The 22,657-nt window shown below is 37.7% G+C and overlaps 1 protein-coding gene and 1 long non-coding RNA gene across 5 annotated transcripts in view; both read left to right on the top strand.

Moving 5' to 3' along the window:
- The window catches only part of KCNIP2 (potassium voltage-gated channel interacting protein 2), a 395,028-nt gene extending 379,547 nt beyond the window's left edge, over window positions 1–15,481 (top strand). For all 4 annotated transcript variants that reach the window (XM_063434930.1, XM_063434933.1, XM_063434932.1 and 1 more), the window contains 3 exons: window positions 692–796; window positions 1,815–1,877; window positions 12,828–15,481. In XM_063434930.1, the coding sequence (XP_063291000.1) occupies window positions 692–796; window positions 1,815–1,877; window positions 12,828–12,875 (216 nt within the window). In that variant the 3' untranslated portion in view covers window positions 12,876–15,481. The remainder of the gene's footprint in view (window positions 1–691; window positions 797–1,814; window positions 1,878–12,827) is intronic.
- Window positions 15,482–15,595: 114 nt separating this feature from the next.
- Window positions 15,596–18,628, top strand: LOC134575608 (uncharacterized). The gene is made up of 2 exons (XR_010085705.1): window positions 15,596–16,221; window positions 16,455–18,628. It is a non-coding gene; the product is annotated as an uncharacterized LOC134575608 (long non-coding RNA).
- The last annotated feature ends 4,029 nt before the right edge of the window (window positions 18,629–22,657 follow it).

Raw genomic sequence — 22,657 nt, 5'->3', positions numbered from 1 at the left:
TATACAAGGGTATCACAGACTAAGAATTAAAATTTCATTAATTTTTGGGACATTAATCAAAGAGTTGTGATTTGAAATGTTAAAGGGATACTGCTGTTTTTCCCAAGTCCTCTGACGTCCTACAATGAGCGGGCACTAATGCATCAATTGATGAATCAATGCTTCCCTACGGGGAAATAGCTGTCGCTGGATGTCCTCATGCAGAGCGTGAGGACGTCCAGCGTGAGTTACCAGACTAAAAGTCCTGTAACATTTTGGAAGCGCCTCTAGTGACATGTCTGGTAGACAGCCACTGGAGGCAGATAGTGCTGCAATGTAAACATTGCAGACAGTTTCTCTGGAACTGCAATGTTTAACATTTTAGCCCTATGGGCAATAGAGACACTGCACCAAGACCACTTCAATCAGCTAAAGTGGTCTGGGTGCCTATAGTGTCCATTTATGCAAGTTTATAATAATAAAAGCTGTGTAAAAGCTATGACGTAAATTGAAACAATCAGCTCTTGTTTATTCTTCAAAGGGTTTCAAAATTTGCAGCTTGCCCTGAATGTGTGATTGTACCGACAGAGGTCTTGTCTGAGCTTGCTGTATATAGAATCTGAGCTAATAAAAGTACAGGTTGAAATATTATATTTGTAGGATCAGGTACTTTCTAAATTAAGTTATTTTGCCCCTTTCATATCTCCTGCAGGAAATGATGGACATAATGAAATCAATTTATGACATGATGGGCAAATATACTTACCCAAACATGCCAGAAGATGCCCCAAAGGAACATGTAGAGAACTTTTTTCAGGTGAGAAACCAGCATCAGCTTAATCTGGATATGTTAGAGATTCTTTGTCTGTGTTATGTGCGGTGTGAATTGTAGATCATTCAAAGTGAATTTCAATTGTTAGACTAAAATAGAAAACGTGGATACATTTTCCAAAACAGTTGTGATTTCACTTTGAAATTCACTTTGAAATCCAGACAATTCACACGTTAGTGAGTAGCCCAGACTGTCTGTGCTTTTTAACTGTGCTTCTTTGGTTCCTTCTACCAGTGTGTGCCGCAGAGAGGGTTGTATATAGCTGTGAGGGGCAAATCAGACTTACTTTGCAAAATAAGGCATGACAAACTGCAGAGTCCAGGGAGCCGTGAGACTAATAAATCATCTCTAATGTGTCGGACAAAAATGGAATTAATTCACACTGTCACAGGACACAGATGGTGGTGGCGGTTTTGGTAGATTTTTGCCTCAAAATAACTTTTCCATTAAATGTTGTATACTAATATATATATATATATATATATATATATATATATATATATATATATATTGCGCAGATAACAAGCAAGTTAGTTTAATTTTGCCCTAATATTTATATTATGCCTCCCCGGTCTATGTGTTATCAAAAAGATAGAAAAGCATTTTGAACGCATACATGAAAATATAATTGGTTTATTTTCTCTTTATAGAACCGTGGGATCTGTATCCTACCTAGAAATATTCACATAGCTTTGCAGGCTTTATCTTCACTGTTAAATTTCTAACTTCCGGTGCGCCCTACCCTAATCCTGCTTTGGAGTTGAATTAACATTACAATGATTTCTATAGTGCCCATATAAGCTGCAGCGCAGTATAACAGATACACAGACAAACAGTTCATTCTAACATAACACGTTTGACAGACGAGAACAGCAGGTTAACAGCACCCCGCTCAAACAAACTTACATGAAAATGTAATCCATTATAGTTTTGAGTCTCAGATATATGATTCATGATTCGAAATATTGCTACCTGTTAAAATGTAATTATTTTTGTTTTTTAGAAAATGGATAGAAATAAGGACGGAGTAGTTACAATTGAGGAGTTCATTGAATCTTGTCAGAAGGTAGGTTATCTGAGATCCTGGATATAAAAGAAGACATTTTACAGTTCTAGAAATTTTACAGCTAATGGGGTGTTTCATCATGGCTTTTATAAATGATGCAAAAAAAATGCATTTTACAAAAGTTACTCACTACGTAGATATTTCTCTTGATTGTATTAGAATGATGTCCACTTCAGCTAAGAGGATATCTCAGACAATGCCTTGCCTTCTACTGAAAACATTTAGTGAATATCTGCACATCTGAGTGTGTGATGTCAGAAGTGTGATAGTGTGATGTCACAAGTGTGACACTGTGATGTCAGAAGTGCTCGTGTCAGCAAGTGCTCTTGTATGCACAGTACAACTGCAAGGGTTTTTATAGTTTTTTTTTAATTCTTTATTTTTGTAGGTGGTGCTACATGAGAGTCAGATAAAACGTACATACAGACTGTGGTCACATTGACTACTTTCTCATAACATTGTAGACATTTTATGTACACCTGTTTTTGTTATATTAGACTAGGTCAAGTACTTTAATAACAACACCTCTCACAACAAACACTTAATAATAACTCGTAGTCAGGAAATTGCAAGGGTTTTACTCACTTGAGTCACTACATTTCACATGCTATTAATTAGAGTGCCTTTTTAGGTACACTGTAGGCACCATGACTGCTTAATCTCATTAAGGTGGTTATAGTGTTTGGAGTCCCCTAGAACGTTCTCTCCATTTAACATTAAACTATTTTTAATGTTTTAAAGCTTAACGAGAATACCATTTCCACTGTGCTGCCCGGGTTAATGAGGAAGCATTAGCAGCAATAGGTGGCTGAGAGTGTCAACTGACTGCAGCCATTTGCAGTGTCCATTGCTGGTATGAATTGCTACTGCTTCCAGCTTATCTCCACCAACTCCTCCCAAATCCTCTACATACATACCCTCCTACAAAATTTTCAAATCCTACTCCCACCTTCACTTCCTTTCTATCCTTCTGCTCCTAGCAGCTGGTGATGTCTCTCCAAACCCCGGTCCCATCTCGGCAAACTCACCACATACTAACCCAAGGATCCACACTAATCTCATACCCATTTCATGTTCCTCTAAATCATCCTTCAATACTGCCCTCTGGAACGCACGCTCTGTTTGCAATATTACTAAATCCAATGCTGTCCATGACTTCTTCATCTCTCGTTCAATAGATTTACTAGCCTTAACAGAAACCTGGCTCTCCCCCTCTGACACTGCCACCCCTGCATCTTTGTCCTTCGGTGGTCTCCAACTTACCGACAACCCAAGAAACTCTGAATGTAAAGGTGGTGGTGTAGGGTTTCTCCTCTCCCCTCACCGCTCCTTTAAACCTCTACCCACCCCCCTTCCTTCTCTTTCCCGTCATTTGAAATACATTCAATTCGCCTTTTCAAACCCTTCTATGCTAACATTGCTGTTATTTATCGTCCCCCTGGTTCCCCTCTTCTCTTCCTTGACCACTTTGCTGCCTGGCTACCCTAATTCCTCTCTTCTAACATTCCATCTCTAATTCTCGGGGACTTCAATATTCCTATTAACCCACCTTTGACCTCTGCAGCCTCTAAACTACTTTCAATTACTTCCTCCCTCGGGCTATCACAGTGGGCTAATTCTCCCACCCATTTTGCTGGCAATACCCTTGACCTAATCTTCACTTATGCATGTACAGTATCTAATATCTGCAACACTCCATTTCCTCTCTCTGATCATCACCTCTTATCATTTGCTCTCGTGTACCCCCTCACCCAACAACCTCAGCCTAACCCCCCTCAACTCAGGAGGGACCTTAATTCTCTTGATCTCTAGCAGTTGTCAGCTGATATTGATTCACGACTGCTGTCCATCCCTTCCCTCTCCTGTCCTTCACTGGCCATCTCCGCATATAACACTACCCTCACCTCTGCCTTGAACGCTGCAGCACCGCTCCAAACAAGCACTTAGAGGAGGACCCGCCCCCATCCATGGCATACTAAATCAACACGCTACCTGCAAAGATGCTCCCGTTGTGCTGAACGCTCCTGGAGGAAGTCTCGCACCCAGTCAGACTTTCTCCATTATAGATTCATATTGTGTTCATACAGCACAGCCCTTGCCCTTGCCAAACAGTCCTACTTTTCCTCTTTCATTAGTTACATAGTTACATAGTTAGATAGCTGAAAAGAGACTTGCGTCCATCAAGTTCAGCCTTCCTCACACCTGTTTTTTGCTGTTGATCCAAAAGAGAAAAAAAAAAAAAAAAAAAAAAAAAAACCCAGTTTGAAGCACAATTTTGCAACAAGCTAGGACAAAAAATTCCTTATTGACCCCAGAATGGCAGTCAGATTTATCCTTGAATCAAGCAGTTATTACCCTACATTGAAAGATTATATCCTTGAATATTCTGTCTTTGCAAGTATGCATCTAGTAGCTGTTTGAACATCTGTATGGACTCTGATAAAACCACTTCTTCAGGCAGAGAATTCCACATCCTGATTGTTCTTACAGTAAAAAAACCTTTCCTTTGCCTTAGACGAAATCTTCTTTCTCCCAGTCTAAACGCATGGCCTCGTGTCCTATGTAAAGTCCGGTTTGTGAATAGATTTCCACACAATGGTTTGTATTGGCCCCGAATATATTTGTATAATGTTATCATATCCCCTCTCAGGCGACGTTTTTCTAAACTAAATAGGTTTAAATTTGTTAACCTTTCTTCATAGCTGATATGTTCCAATCCTTTTATTAATTTTGTAGCCCGCCTCTGCACTTTTTCTAGTGCCATGATATCCTTCTTTAGAACAGGTGCCCAAAATTGCACAGCATATTCAATATGTGGTCTTACCAGTGATTTATAGAGAGGCAAAATGATATTCTCGTCCCGAGAATGAATGCCCTTTTTCATGCATGACAATACCTTACTGGCCTTGGCCACTGCTGATTGACATTGCACATTGTTGCATAGTTTGTTGTCTATAACAATTCCCAAGTCCTTTTCGTGTGTTGTTAGTTCATGCTCCCGCAATCCCAGGCGTCTCTTTGACACCTTTAATTCTCCTCTTTGCCCTGCTGTGGCCACCCCCCAAACTAACCTTACTGCTGATAACTTTGCATGTTACTTTACTGACTAGATTGAACAGCTAAGGAAAGAATTCTCCCCTCCTTGCCATTCTGTTTCTCAACCACACATAGATCTGACCTTGGTCCCATTTTATTTTCTCTTTATACTGCCTCTCTTGGCAAACTTATTACCTCTTTTGGATTCCACTACCACCTGTACGCTGAAGACACCCAGTAATATATCTCCTCCCCGGACCTCTCCCCTGCCGTCCTGCAATGTGTCACTGCTTGCCTTTCTTCCATCTCTGACTGGATGTCCTCCCGCTTTCTGAAACTCAATCTCTCTAAAACTGAGCTCCTTGTCTTTCCTCCTCCTAATACTGATCCTCCTCTTTCACTCTCCCTTCAAGTTTGTGGTACCAACATCAGTTCATCCTTGCAAGCGCACTGTCTTGGCATCATACTTGATTCTGTCCTCACCTTTGAGCCTCACATCCAGCATGTTGCCAAATCCTGTAGATTCCATCTTAAAAACATAGCCTGCATCCGCCCCTTTGTCATGCAAGATGCTACCAAGGAGCTTGTCCATGCTCTAATAATTTCCCGCATGGATTATTGTAACCCTCTCCTGATTGTTCTTCCCAACAGTCCGTAATGAACGCTGCTGCCAGACTGATTTTCCTCTATAGTCGTTTCTCTCACACCTCACCCCCCTGCAAGTCCTTACATTGGCTTCCTGTATGCTATAGGAGTCAATCCAAGGTACTAACTCACACCTATAAAGCACTGAACAACTCTAGCCCCCCTTATATCTCCTCACAGATCCATAGGTATGTCCCTTCTCGGTCTCTCCGCTCTGCCCGTGACCACCTCCTGTCCGTTGTCCACACCCGTACGGCCAACTCACGCTTGCAGGACTTCTCGCGAGCAGCTCCCTTCCTATGGAATAGCCTGCCTACCGCCATCAGACTCTCCCCTAGTCTTGCGATAAAAGCAGACACAGTGTAAAGTCCAAAGGGAGGAAAAAGTCCAACTGGTGTGTCCTTACAGGAGGTCTTTGCTGGTGGTGTCCTCTACCAATGTAGTAGTTCCTCTCATATGAAAGACAAAAGGGAAGAGATGGACAACCAATAGTGTAGTTTGCACAATACTGATGTGGATAGAAATAATAATAATAGTTGAGAACTCACATTTACCAGAGCTACTGTCCTAGCTCTGGAATAAAGCGCATACAGCGGTATAATCCCCGCTTATGGGATTTAAATGGGTTCCTCTCTGTGTTCTTGGTGTCCAATTCTCAAAAAGATAAAAAGAAACATCCGATAGTGCTCACTGTTTGGCAAAGTGAATAAAATAATAAAAGGGTATACTCACAAACCAAGAGCAGACCGACTGCTCTGTGTAGACAGCTTTGGTGGATTGATCCCCACCTAGGATTTCTTTAAAATGCAGGAAACTTCCAGGGTTTTTATCAAGGTGTAATAAAACCAATAAAGATTAAAAAGCCAGGGTAAAATAATTAAGTTTCTATAAAAAAGATATTTTGGCACAAACAAATGTCCAAAAAATACTTTAATATATTATAAAAACACAAATATAAATATCCATAACGCGTTTCGTCAGAGACTTTTTCAAATGGATTAACAGAAATTACCTGGCTAATAGATGTTATATAGGAGCATAACTGGTTTAAATTTGGCGCCAAAAATTGGTCTGACCAATCAGAAATAAGAACATATTAAAAAGCTTTAAAACGTGTGTTTAAAATAATCATATGTAGTTTATAATAGTATAACTTATTCCTGATATTTCTGAAGAAAAACGAGGGCAGGAAAGTATAGATTTAATCCTTTAAAGATAGTCATGTGACAAGGTACTTCCGCATTTTCGGAAGTTTTAGCCGCAATGTCTTATGGGAGTTGTAGTTAAATAAAAAAAATTTTTTTTTTTTTTTTTTTTTCCCCCAAAACGGAAGTTAAACCGAACTGACTCATGGGAAATGTAGTTATAATCCCAGAGTCAGTGAAAACTGGCCAATAATAATTGCTTAAGGGAGTTAAACACTGCAGTTAAAAACTGGATGAATGATAAGAGATATTAAAGGAAATAGGGACTAAAATAATTAATTGGATAAAAACAAATAGTTTTTAAAATAAGAGCAAGTTATTTTGCAGTAAAATGGAAGTTAGGAAACAGCTTAAAATTATAAGTCTATATGGAAAACATTAAGAACATATACATTTAAAGGTACAGGCATAGTTAAACATACAAAATCATAAAAAGTTGTGTAAATCAAAATCTGCATTAAGACCATGGGGTATAAGAGTCTGAAGATTATACACCCATTCCATCTCTGTTTTTCCAAGCAGCTTTTTTATATCACCTCCACGCCAGGAGGTGGAACATTTTTTTATACCAATGCATTTTAGTAGGCGTGGGTCTTTATTGTGCATAATGAAATGTTTGGATACTGTATGATTTAAGTATCCATTTTTTATATTCCTGCAATGTTCGCTCAGTCTTATCTTCAGGCACCTTGTGGTCATCCCCACATATTGGAGGCCACATGGGCACTCAAGCAGGTAAATCACATTTTTTGTGTTGCAGCAAATAAAATCATAAATACTATACACTTTTTTTGTCCGATTCGACATAAAATTTGTGACTTTGGATGGAATAAAATTATCTGTAGTTTTACACACAATGCATTGTTTACATTTATAGAAACCTTTCGTCTGGGGAAAAAAGGATAGATTTCTGGGAGGAGATTTTTTAGTAAAATTTGTAGTTAAAATAGATTTAAAATTAGGTGCTCCTCTGAAAACAATATTTGGATGATTGGGTATGATGGGATTAAGTATTTCATCGTGTTTCAGTATATGCCAGTGTTTTCTTATTATTTTTTTGACATCATTATTTTTGTTATTAAAATTAAAAATAATTGGGAGTGCTATTGGTTCGATATTTTCTTTATTTTTGTACGTCAGAAGTTCTTTTCGTTCTTTTTGTTTAACTGTATTAATTGTAGTATTTAGATCTGACTCTAAATATTTTTTTTCCATAAATTTACTTTTTAAAAAATCTGCTTGCTCATTAAAATCAGTGAGTTCAGAACAGTTTCTACGAAGGCGTAAAAACTGACTTTTAGGGGCACTCTCGAGCCAAGGCTTATAATGGCAGCTTGATCTGTCTATAGCCGTATTTACACATACTTTTTTGAAGAACGTTTTTGTTTGAAGTTGTCCCTTGTTAATAAAAATATTGAGATCTAAAAAATTAATGGATTTATTGCTAAATTCATGTGTAAGAATAATACCCCTATCGTTATTGTTTAAATGATTAATAAAATCAATAAGATGGTGCTCTGGTCCATCCCAAATAAAAAAGAGGTCGTCTATGTATCTGAAGTAAGAGACTAGGTTTGCCCGCCATTGGTGGTTGCCCCAAATGGCTATAGATTCCCAGTCAGCCATAAACAAATTGGCATAACTGGGGGCAAACCTAGTCCCCATAGCAGTACCTCTCTTTTGTAAGTAAAATGAATCTAAAAACCAAAAGTAATTATTTTTTAAAATAATATTGATACCTTCTATTATAAAATCTATTTGAGTGTCAGGAATCCTAGCTTCATTAGTTAAAATTTCTTTTATAGCTCGACAACCAATGTCATGAGGAATAATGGTATACAAAGACTGTACATCACAAGTGACTAATATAAAACTGGTTTTCCAAGTAAAATCATTTAAAAATTTTAAAAGCGACATAGAGTCTTTTAAATAAGATTTCATGAGTTTAACCGAAGGCTGGAGAAGGATATCAATATATTGGGAAAGGTTACATAAAAGTGAACCAATCCCTGAAACGATTGGTCTACCTGGGGGGTGTTGTTCTAATTCTAAATTCTAAATATAGAATTTCCGATCACCCCTGTTATTTATTTTCTTCCCAAAATTCACAAGAATGAACAACACCCCCCAGGTAGACCAATCGTTTCAGGGATTGGTTCACTTTTATGTAACCTTTCCCAATATATTGATATCCTTCTCCAGCCTTCGGTTAAACTCATGAAATCTTATTTAAAAGACTCTATGTCGCTTTTAAAATTTTTAAATGATTTTACTTGGAAAACCAGTTTTATATTAGTCACTTGTGATGTACAGTCTTTGTATACCATTATTCCTCATGACATTGGTTGTCGAGCTATAAAAGAAATTTTAACTAATGAAGCTAGGATTCCTGACACTCAAATAGATTTTATAATAGAAGGTATCAATATTATTTTAAAAAATAATTACTTTTGGTTTTTAGATTCATTTTACTTACAAAAGAGAGGTACTGCTATGGGGACTAGGTTTGCCCCCAGTTATGCCAATTTGTTTATGGCTGACTGGGAATCTATAGCCATTTGGGGCAACCACCAATGGCGGGCAAACCTAGTCTCTTACTTCAGATACATAGACGACCTCTTTTTTATTTGGGATGGACCAGAGCACCATCTTATTGATTTTATTAATCATTTAAACAATAACGATAGGGGTATTATTCTTACACATGAATTTAGCAATAAATCCATTAATTTTTTAGATCTCAATATTTTTATTAACAAGGGACAACTTCAAACAAAAACGTTCTTCAAAAAAGTATGTGTAAATACGGCTATAGACAGATCAAGCTGCCATTATAAGCCTTGGCTCGAGAGTGCCCCTAAAAGTCAGTTTTTACGCCTTCGTAGAAACTGTTCTGAACTCACTGATTTTAATGAGCAAGCAGATTTTTTAAAAAGTAAATTTATGGAAAAAAAATATTTAGAGTCAGATCTAAATACTACAATTAATACAGTTAAACAAAAAGAACGAAAAGAACTTCTGACGTACAAAAATAAAGAAAATATCGAACCAATAGCACTCCCAATTATTTTTAATTTTAATAACAAAAATAATGATGTCAAAAAAATAATAAGAAAACACTGGCATATACTGAAACACGATGAAATACTTAATCCCATCATACCCAATCATCCAAATATTGTTTTCAGAGGAGCACCTAATTTTAAATCTATTTTAACTACAAATTTTACTAAAAAATCTCCTCCCAGAAATCTATCCTTTTTTCCCCAGACGAAAGGTTTCTATAAATGTAAACAATGCATTGTGTGTAAAACTACAGATAATTTTATTCCATCCAAAGTCACAAATTTTATGTCGAATCGGACAAAAAAAGTGTATAGTATTTATGATTTTATTTGCTGCAACACAAAAAATGTGATTTACCTGCTTGAGTGCCCATGTGGCCTCCAATATGTGGGGATGACCACAAGGTGCCTGAAGATAAGACTGAGCGAACATTGCAGGAATATAAAAAATGGATACTTAAATCATACAGTATCCAAACATTTCATTATGCACAATAAAGACCCACGCCTACTAAAATGCATTGGTATAAAAAAATGTTCCACCTCCTGGCGTGGAGGTGATATAAAAAAGCTGCTTGGAAAAACAGAGATGGAATGGGTGTATAATCTTCAGACTCTTATACCCCATGGTCTTAATGCAGATTTTGATTTACACAACTTTTTATGATTTTGTATGTTTAACTATGCCTGTACCTTTAAATGTATATGTTCTTAATGTTTTCCATATAGACTTATAATTTTAAGCTGTTTCCTAACTTCCATTTTACTGCAAAATAACTTGCTCTTATTTTAAAAACTATTTGTTTTTATCCAATTAATTATTTTAGTCCCTATTTCCTTTAATATCTCTTATCATTCATCCAGTTTTTAACTGCAGTGTTTAACTCCCTTAAGCAATTATTATTGGCCAGTTTTCACTGACTCTGGGATTATAACTACATTTCCCATGAGTCAGTTCGGTTTAACTTCCGTTTTGGGGGAAAAAAAAAAAAAAAAAAAAATTTTTTTTATTTAACTACAACTCCCATAAGACATTGCGGCTAAAACTTCCGAAAATGCGGAAGTACCTTGTCACATGACTATCTTTAAAGGATTAAATCTATACTTTCCTGCCCTCGTTTTTCTTCAGAAATATCAGGAATAAGTTATACTATTATAAACTACATATGATTATTTTAAACACACGTTTTAAAGCTTTTTAATATGTTCTTATTTCTGATTGGTCAGACCAATTTTTGGCGCCAAATTTAAACCAGTTATGCTCCTATATAACATCTATTAGCCAGGTAATTTCTGTTAATCCATTTGAAAAAGTCTCTGACGAAACGCGTTATGGATATTTATATTTGTGTTTTTATAATATATTAAAGTATTTTTTGGACATTTGTTTGTGCCAAAATATCTTTTTTATAGAAACTTAATTATTTTACCCTGGCTTTTTAATCTTTATTGGTTTTATTACACCTTGATAAAAACCCTGGAAGTTTCCTGCATTTTAAAGAAATCCTAGGTGGGGATCAATCCACCAAAGCTGTCTACACAGAGCAGTCGGTCTGCTCTTGGTTTGTGAGTATACCCTTTTATTATTTTATTCACTTTGCCAAACAGTGAGCACTATCGGATGTTTCTTTTTATCTTTTTGAGAATTGGACACCAAGAACACAGAGAGGAACCCATTTAAATCCCATAAGCGGGGATTATACCGCTGTATGCGCTTTATTCCAGAGCTAGGACAGTAGCTCTGGTAAATGTGAGTTCTCAACTATTATTATTATTTCTATCCACATCAGTATTGTGCAAACTACACTATTGGTTGTCCATCTCTTCCCTTTTGTCTTTCATATGAGAGGAACTACTACATTGGTAGAGGACACCACCAGCAAAGACCTCCTGTAAGGACACACCAGTTGGACTTTTTCCTCCCTTTGGACTTTACACTGTGTCTGCTTTTATCGTAAGCGCAGCCTTTTTATTATTTTTTACTTATCTAGCTCTAAAGGGTTTGAGGGATCCCCTTTTAATAGGTTGCTGCTTTTTAGTTACCTAGCGCTGTCTCATTTTTATTTATTTTTGTCTCCCCTAGTCTTGCATCTTTTACGAAGTGCCTTAAAACCCATCTCTTTAGGAAAGCTTATGGCCTCCCAGAGTAACCTCTACCTCACATACCTGTCTCTTGCTCTTTCCTAAAGGGCAGACCATCTTATTTGACTGCAAATTCCTGTCCTAATGTGTTTTACACCCCACCTCCTATAGAATGTAAGCTCGATTGAGCAGGGTCCTCTTCAACCTACTGTTCCCGTAAGATTATTTGTAATTGTCCTATTTATAGTTAAACCCCCTCTCATAATATTGTAAAGCGCTACGGAATCTGTTGGCGCTATATAAAATAATAATAGGAAGTGTGCAATCTCTACCTTAGCCACACCTCCAGCGGAGGCCAGGCTGTAGGAAGCCAGAGACTCTTATTTAGTGTTTATCTGCTCGAAAATGGTTAAAGGGGCAGTGCCAGTGCCACTATAATTAATTGAATGAGATGGAATGGATCTAGTGCATACAGTGTCCATTTAATGTTACTGTAATCGTTTTCTGATTTCAATGTTTGGGTTCACATAAGTGACTGTCTTCAAGCTGTCATATACAAGACCGTATAAAAAAAAGCACTCTGATTTGATACAGAAATGATTTCTCTTTCAACCCTATTTTAGATTTTTCACCCATGTTCATGGATGCAGGATTACCTAAATTTTGAAATTCCCAGGTCAACTCCCAACAATGTAATATGGTGAATAGCTCTAAGTAATTGTCAATGTTAGAAAAAACTGCTGAACTGCAAACTAGCTGACATGGATAATTCTTCAAATTTTGCTGTTTTGGCATAACATACACATTTCAATTAAATTTATTGACGAACTTTCATAGTGCCAATTTTTGTTTGCAGTAAGTGACACGTTACAAAGAAAATCTAAATTATTGTTGTTTTTATCTTTTTTTTTTTCCAGGATGAAAATATTATGAGATCAATGCAACTATTTGACAATGTAATTTAAAGACAGTTTCACCAACAAGCTTCCTTGAAAAAAAAAAATACACTTTGAAATAGACCTTTCTTCTGGCTGCACAAATACAGAATCCTTGGTTCAAAGCAAAATAAAATGCAATGATAATATCTGAATAGATTTCTGGATGTTGTAAAATAAAAAAAAATAAAAAAAAAAAAAATATAAAGACTCCCCTCCCCAAAACTTGAGTAATTAGCAATTTTCCACTAACTCTTATCAGCCTACATTAGGATTGTGTTCTCGAAAATTTACGAGCTGAAGAATGGACTTTTTCATGGTATGAATTGGTGATGATGATCATCGTTGGAGAACTTGAGAAAACTATTTAGCCTTCTACAGCCCGCAACTGACTATTTGCTAAAGTCCAAAAACCATAAAATAAAAAAAATAGGAGAACGTACATCAATGTTTATTTTTACAAGTTAGCTTAAGAAAACTTTGAGTATTATTTCTTTATTATCGATTCACCTCATTTCATCGGCAACTAGCAAGTATTGTGATCAAACAGTGTGCAGCAGTTTGTGATCTATCTCTGTAGGGTATATCAAAGAGTATTACTTTCTTCTAAATACCTCAACTCAACGACTAGGCTCCACTTACCAATAACTAGTGAAATTCTTTCGTGATCCATTCACAAAACCATAGTGGTTTATAGATTTTTTTTGGGGGGTGAAATGTATTATTTTGCATATTTATAGATATATTGTAGTTTAAATTTTCCTTTTAATTTATATTTAACTGTGTAGTTGCATTTTATCTGTTACTTGTTTTGAAATTAACCTTTTTTTAAAAAAACAAAAACAAATAATGTTTTAAGTTTTAAAATGTCGTCTATTGTCTAGAAATTTATTTGAAAAGACGGCTGTTGCTCTGGGGTATGTTTTGCTTTTTATTATGACATTACAGCATGATGTTGATTTTGCTTAACAGATATTGAAGTGATTAGAGAATGCATAACTATCAACTACCAATTTAATGGAGATAACTAACTTAGGCAATGAGGAATTGAGATAACAACAAAATGGGCCTGGAATTTTACATCATAAAATTTGTCAGAGTTTAGTTTTTGTTTTATGCTTGTTTGTTTATTTTCTTTTATGTTTTTTTTAAGATAGAAAAATTACAAACAAGCCCAGATTTTGACTCTAAATTGTTTTGTAGCAAGTTTGCACCTGATATAATAATGCATAGCATGACTTCTAAAGGAATCATATCAGATAGTGGTATTATTTGTTGAGCTATAAGTGGAAAAAACAAAAAAACAAAAAAAACTGCTCATTGTATTTTTAAAATAATACATTAATACAGGAATGGGGACAGCTATATGTGATTAACAGCTTTAAACCTGTCGACATTGTATGTACTGTATTCCAAACAACAATATAACAAATGTGAATATCAGATTATCATGACACATTTGCAGGATTATTTCTGATATAGGGAATTGTCAGGATGTGTGCAGGGAATTGTACGTTTATGTTCAAAATGTGGGCTGGAACATTAAACAACTAGAACCTTTTTCATTGAGGCAATTTTAGTCTAAAATGTGAAATACCCATGTCTGTTGCTGACAATTGCCAATTTAGTAAATAACCCTGCAAGTACTTTAAAGCAATACCTGGGATGTTTATATTTAGTATGTCTCCGACTTCACATAAGGTTAAGGAACCGAAGTCCCAGAAGTGAAGCAGAAAATGTTCGGATTACATTTTCGATTCAACTATGAGAGATGCTAAAGGCATTTCAGATACTGTTTGACCCTCTAACTGTGGGTACAATAATGCCCTCTTTGTAAGGGAGAATATGCTTAAACTTAGTATTTAATGTAGTAAGGAGCATGCCTAAACACATCATTTATTGCAATGAATTTTCTTATCGCTATCCATTTGAATCTTTGTATCTCAGAGAGAGATACAGCACTGTCTTCTGGCCCTTAAAAGTTTAAATATAATTGCTATTTTTGCAAAAGGTTTACTTTTAAAAGGCACACTAAACACCATAACCACTACAGCCCGCTGTAGTGGTTATGTCTCTTCAGTTGACACTGTCAGCTAATAAGTGACATATAAATATGTCAAATAAATGTATCTGTAATGCATACGTGTAACTGCCTCATTAGTAATACAAGTCAGAACCTGTTCTACAGATCCGTGAGGAACCCTTAGTTTATGTCAAAATTGATTTTACACAGAACCAGGAGGCAGCGCTTACAGCCTACTAGCTCCTTAAAGAACAGGCAGTGGTTATGGTGCTTGGAATGCTCCTTTTAGAATGTAACAATTTAATGCGTAGAGAAACATTGCTATAGGACAGCAGGAATTTCTTTTGGGATATAACATCCGGGCAGGTTTAGAATATTTGAAGCTGGAAGGGGCAGAATCCTAATATCAGTTTTAAACTGATAGAGTATGGACTCTGGTAAAGAACAGTAATTACTTCTGCATTGCAGGTCAACCTAGGTGAGGGGAGCAGTCCAGCCTCAAGAACATTTAATGAAGAATTCTTATGAAAACACATTGTGCATGATTGTATGTCACACTTACTGTATCTATGCAAACTGCAGTGTTGTTTTTACAATATATCCTCCCTTAAAGCAACCCTTCCTGGATTTCTCACACTCAGCGGTTAATTACTGAATTTCTTTGATCTACATGAAGGCAAGTTACATGAGGAGCAGAACAGTCCAACTCTTAGATTTAGATTTAGATTTAGTGTGATTGTTGCAGCTATAGCTAAAACAGTTTAACACAATACAACAGTTAAATCGTTAAGATAATACCTGCAGTTCTACCCGCAATACTTTTGGGTATAAACAAGGTTGTTTTTTTGTCATTCTTTCCACTCAAATGATGTGGCAGTTGGTATATGGATAAGTAATGGCTCCTACAACAATGGAAAAACATGCATCACACTCATTCTCCAGAGATCTTGTGTGGTTTCTGACTCCAATAACATTGATGCAGTTCAAAGTGTCACCTGCCACTGACCCAACTTCTCAAACGTTGACTGTTATAGAAAATGTTTTTGCCCTGCTCTTTTTCCCTCTTCTTGAATGTACTGTTAAAGGGACACTCCACTGCCCAAGTAACATTTTCTTTAAATCACTATTTTGTAGATATACCAATATAAAAACATGTATACATTTAATTGTGCATTTTTTCAGTGGGAGGTATATCTAAAAATGTTTTAAAACTGTAGATCTCCCTTTCCTCCCCAGCTCAGTGGCTGTCCAATCACAGACTCCCCATAGCAGCTCAATGAGAAGTCTTTGCAAGCATTTCTGGGCAATTGCTGCCTCTTGAGTTAAGTTCCACTGAGCTAACCAAACCAGGAAGTAATAGGACCGCATTTCTTCATAGAGGGTAGATCTAAAACCAGCTCGCAAAAGGTAAAGATCTCTTGTCTGCTGCCTTTGCAAGCCCTCCCCTTCTAACCCCGCCCAGACTTTCTATGGCTGTCCAATCACAGACTTCCAATGCTGCTCACTGAAAGGTCTTTGCAAGGCAGTTGCTCTGGGAAATTGTTGCCTCTTGCGTTTAGCTCCACTGAGCTAACCAAACCAGGAAGTAACAGGAATGCTTGTATGATTGACAGCCAGGGGGGTGTAACCAGGTTCATTTATAAAAGTGTCAATTTCTATTGAAATCTGCACTTTTTGTAAAATGAAAAAGTGGACACACTCTTCACACGTAAAGCACTTCAGGAAGCTAAAGCGATTTAGGTGTCTGGGAGAGTTCCTTTTACATGTATTATTTCTCAAACCTAGTGGAATCTCTTCTGTTGTGTGGACACACTGTATTGCATGTAGAATCGATTACTGAAGGAAGGAGACCACTGGGAAAAGAAGCAGTGATTAAATAAGAAAAAATAACCTAAGCATGAGGTCATAGACATGGGCAATGTCCAAGGGATGTGATTGATGTACCCAGACATACCTGTAGCAGAGGATGTAGATAAAAGTAACTGGGTATTTGTTACAATTTAAACAATAACTCCCACAACCCATGGCCAACATTCAAGCAATATGATGTCTGAAAAAGGTTAGAGACCGGAACAGATAGCAAGCAGAGGAATTGTTAGTAGGATGCGGGCTGAGATTTAGGGGAATTATGCAAAACTGAAAATGGTTTGACTAATTAGGCCATAATAACAAGAATGGGGGAAAAAGATCTTCAAATAAATTTTTCCAATTAAGAAACATTTTCCTATAACTGGCAATACCTTTGCCAGCTCTCCCCAGTTCCCATTTTATTGAAGAACCCTAGCGAGTCACTTTTATTAAATCATCAGCTGTGTTGAGTCCTGTTTCGTTTATGAAACATTTATTGCAACATTTCCAAGTTATTAAAAAACATCCAGATAAGATTAGTTGGATTTTTTTAAAAAAATCTGTTCACCTACATTTAACAACTTTGTTGCCAACTGTACACAACTCATAGGTTTTAGTGAATAAGCACAATTTTTTTAATATAAATCCTACTAGTTCACTTGCTGGCATAAGTGTTTAAACCATTTTTAATAAGGAAAATGGAGAATCCAACTGTATTAAAGGGTCACTTGTGGGCAAAACGCTAAGCCTCAAATTATTTAATATATATTATATTTAATTTAACTACCATTTAAACAGGTAATCTGCTGGTACAGTTGTAGTTAATCTGCCTTAAATCCGGAGAAATCACACACTCCAATTAAAAATGGTATCATTCGAATCACAACAATATTTCATTATTATCATGATTAATGCTGACTTTAGACACAAATACTTTCTAAGTAATTAGTCATTACATTTCTTGGCTGAAATGCTTTGTCTGTTCAAACCTCGGTAATGCAGGTTTGATTCCCAGCAGCATAAAGCAAATAGGTTAGGTTATAGCAACATTTTTGTATTGACTCTAAGTTCAGTCCAGTGAGTGTGTGCACTAGAAGTGCTTTGAACCCAACAATTAAAACAATTGCTGTATAAATTATTGTATTATTATTATTAACTAGTAAATTCTTATGATGCCAGTATACTTAATTTACGAATGCTACACCTAATGTTTCTGACATTTTATATTTTTCTAAGGACCCTCGAAACGAGGGTTATATTGAGAAATATAAATGATAAGGGTGATATTTCCTATGCAGATGATTTCATTTTTTTATTTTTGAAAAGCGCAATAACCTCCCGATCAGGACACAGAGAAGAAATCAATATATTTCTTCCATATTTGGGGACAAGCGGACATTGTATTTATAAAGCATGCAACTATCCTGTCTCAGATATTAATGATGGCTGCTTTTAACTCAGCCTATGTATGTTAACGCTGAGAGTAACAATTAGCAATATCCCAGGGCTGGAAATAACAAATCCAATCACCGGTTTTCCAGCTGGCTTCCATTCTACCACATCTGAATGCCTCGGTTGTCAGGAGGGAACTTTTGATTCTCGCAGCATGACAGATACAGATTGAAATTTGTATTAACCTCTTCCTTTTAAATGACTTTATTTGAAGGAATGTTTTATCACATCTTACTTTACGTTGTTTTGTTGATTGAATGCCTGTTTCATCTTAAATACGAAGGTAATCTAGCACTGAATTAAAAAACTCACTTAGAATCGCATGAACTATGTAAATAAAATTAACCCAATGTATTTAAACGTGTCTAGTTTGTTAAGATTACAATAGCTGCTTTGCATTTCAGATATGTATATTTTGTACAAAAACAACAATAAAACCAATATTGCTATGCACAAGAAAGAGGAGTTACTGTATTTTCTGTATTCGTTCCTCATTCATTGATTCACTAAATAGTAAGCTTGCATGTGTTACATTTATTATAGTAAAATGTTAAAGGGATCCTATAGTGCCAGGAAAACAAACCCATTTACCTGGCACTAAAGGCTCCTTCAGTGCCCCTCTCCCTCCCGCGGGGCTGAAGGGGTTAAAACCCCTTCAGCCACTTACCTGAATCCAGCGCCGATGGACTCAGGCTCCGCATGTATTACACCTCCTCATAGTAAAGCATTATTCAATGCTTTCCTATGGGGAAAATCTGACGCTGGAGGTCCGTGAGGAAATTGCCGTATTTTGCAGCACATCCCAAGACTGTGTAACTTCTACAGTGATCTAAAAATCAGAAACTAACCTAGCCAAAAACGAAGTCAGTCAATTACGATGATCATTTACCCCATAAACCAGCTTTAGGGACACAGTAAGGGGGCTGGGAGTTAAAGTTTAACCCCTTAAGGACACATGACATGTGTGACATGTCATGATTCCCTTTTATTCCAGAAGTTTGGTCCTTAAGGGGTTAATTATAAACTTTTTGCAGGAGAAAGCGAATATCTGAGCAACAAATCCCAGAAACCCAATGTGTGTGTGAGAATATTTATGTATGTGTGTTTGAGAATGTGTGTGCGTGTATATATGTACATCTTTTGGAGAGGCTGGGGGTGCTTTACTGTAAATCTGTCTCTGTTTCTGGGCCCTACAGGTATGGGAGTCACAATCGTGCAGCTCTCACATAGATATCATAAATGCTGGCAAGATGCTGAAGTTATCTGTGTGAGAACAGCTCAATGCATCTTTTCCCGTGTAGCCAAAAATGCTTGCACTAGTCCTGATGCTGAAAAGCCGCAATGCTGTGAGCGCTGCAGACAGACTTAGATAAACTACTTGTTAACTCTGAATCATGCAGTAGCAATAAGCTTTCATTTACTGCCCTCTAGTGAGAAATTCCGAAACAACATTTGTATTTATCGAGGTTTAGAGTAAAAGCTACATTTATAATACATTTTCCTTCTCAGGGTAATTGAATGCACGTAGCACACACTTATTTGGAATAACTAAATTAAAGCCGATTAATAATTTTTACTATTATTCACTATTATTCAGTATTATTCAGGCAAGGTTGTAGTTTGTAAGGGTACTGTCGGTAGATCACAGGGTCAGCCTTTGGGATGTGTGAGCTGTCAGGATGGCATGGCTAACGGGGTCCTGGGGGGCGACAGCTCACAATAACCAGCCCATGTACTGCTGCCCCACCACCTGAAATATTATTTAAATATATTAATTAACATTAATTCCCTGGAGGTCCGTGGTGCAGCAATTTGTATTCTATATAAATTGCAATTCCTTGCGATTCTGGCACTTTCTGAGGGAGTCAGAACACAACTGTAGAGAATGGATTTTTACCCTGTGCTCTTACTCACTTAGTCACAGAGCGCTGGACTTGGAGCAGCAAATAATACGGTCTGTTACATGTGCTCCATCACAGACCTGCACAGGTACACCACTGGACCACCAAGGAATCCACCAGACTATTAAATATTATTGTCACCCTTCCTGACCAGAAATAAATTGTGTTACAGTGTGGGTAGACTGTGCTTAACACAGCCTCCACACGTATTGTCCCTCTACACACACACACACTTCCCCTTACAGTCCCCATACATTGTCATCCCATTACTCATTCTAAGTCTCCTCGCCTCACCCTGTCACATTTACCCCACCCTGTCACACTCACACGTCATCACCCTGCCACACTAACCCTGTAACACTCATCCTTCAACCAAGTCACACTCACCACCCCTTACCATTCCACAGCCCCATTCACCCAGCCACACTCACTCCCGCATGCTGCATATACACACCCTCACCCTGGAACACTCACTCCTCGCACTCTACCACACACCCTTACCCTCACCCTCCACTAATCGCTCCTCTCAGCCAGCCTCATCCTCTCAGCCAGACTGGAACCGTTAAACATGCAAGCATCCATTCCCCCATTAACCAGACGAAACATAGTTCTGGGAGTCAACTGATTTTATTCAGGCCACACACGGCTTTTATGCACAGACCCCTAACATGTGGTCTCCAACACAACATTACAGGGTTTTCCTGTATAATTCAATTTTCTCTCACAGAAAATAGAAAAACCTATACAAAATAAACAGTACCCCACAAGTACCCCCATCATAACTAGGAACCCCACAAAAGTTATATGCCCGGATAGCTATGATCTGAGGGTATATCCTGGCCAAGTGTCCCTCAGATCTGTTCAGTAGAATTGGATTGGCACCGGCAGGGCTCGAGTCCTGCAGGACTCGAGCCCTGCTACCTGCACACAGGGGCCATCACACGCTGTGTTCCCTTTCCAGCTCTAACTCTCGCGAGAACCGCGGCTGTCAGAGCGTTGCCACGGGTTACCATGGCAATGCTCCGCACAGGCGAGTCTCGCGAGAGATAGAGCTGGAGAGGGATCACAGCGTGTGATGGCACCTGTGTGCAGCGGCTGCCTCCCTCCACCAGACCACATCTTCCCCCTCCCTATACAGATTTAAGGTAAGAAGCAGGGAGCGGGGAATAAAACAAAAAAAATATAAACACATAAAGTAAAAAAAAAAAAAATGCTCCCCCCATCATCCGACACAAACTCACATACACAATCCACCAAACACATCATCCAGCACACACACACACACAATCCAACACACACACATCATCCAGCACACACACACACACACCATCCAACACAAACACACACACACACAATCCAGCACACACACACACATCATCCAGCACACACACACATCATCCAGCACACACACACACACACATCATCCAGCACACACACACACACAATCCAACACACACACATCATCCAGCACGCACACACACACACCATCCAACACAAACACACACACACACAATCCAACACACACACATCATCCAGCACACACACACACCATCCAACACAAACACACACACAATCCAACACAAACACACACACAATCCAACACAAACACATCATCCAGCACACACACACCATCCAACACAAATACACACACACAATCCAACACACACACACACACACACATCATCCAGCACACACACACATACATCATCCAACACACACACATCATCCAGCACACACACACCATCCAACACACACACACACATCATCCCACACACACACACATCATCCAGCACACACACACACATCATCCAACACACACACACACACACATCATCCAACACACACACACAATGCAACACACACACACACACACACAATCCAACACACACACATATCATCCAACACACACACACACACACATCATCCAACACACACACACACACACACACACACACCACTCACTGCATTCATTATACACAATCTGCACTTACTACAAACACACTACATTCATTATACACACTCTGCAGTCATTACAAACACACTCTGCATTCATTATACACACAATGCACTCACTACAAACACACTACATTCACTATACAAACTGTACTCACTATACACACTCTGCATTCATTATACACACAATGCACTCACTACAAACACACTACATTCACTATACACACTGTACTCACTACACACACTACATTCACTATACACACTCTGCATTCACTACAAACACTACACTCATTATACACACTCTGCACTCACTACAAGCACACTACATTGATTATACACACTCTGCACTCACTACAAACACACTACATACATTATACACACTCTGCACTCACTACAAGCACACTACATTCATTATACACACTGCACTCACTACAAACACACTACATTCATTATACACACTGCACTCACTACAAACACACTACATTCATTATACACACTGCACTCACTACAAACACACAACATGCATTATACACACTCTGCACTCACTACAAACACATTACATTCGCTATACACACTCTACACTCACTACAAACACATTACATTCGCTATACACACTCTACACTCACTACAAACAC

This window comes from Pelobates fuscus, chromosome 10 (assembly GCF_036172605.1).
Source record: "Pelobates fuscus isolate aPelFus1 chromosome 10, aPelFus1.pri, whole genome shotgun sequence".
In the NCBI taxonomy this organism is placed as follows: domain Eukaryota; kingdom Metazoa; phylum Chordata; class Amphibia; order Anura; family Pelobatidae; genus Pelobates; species Pelobates fuscus.
This window is presented reverse-complemented; position numbering and strand designations above follow the sequence as displayed.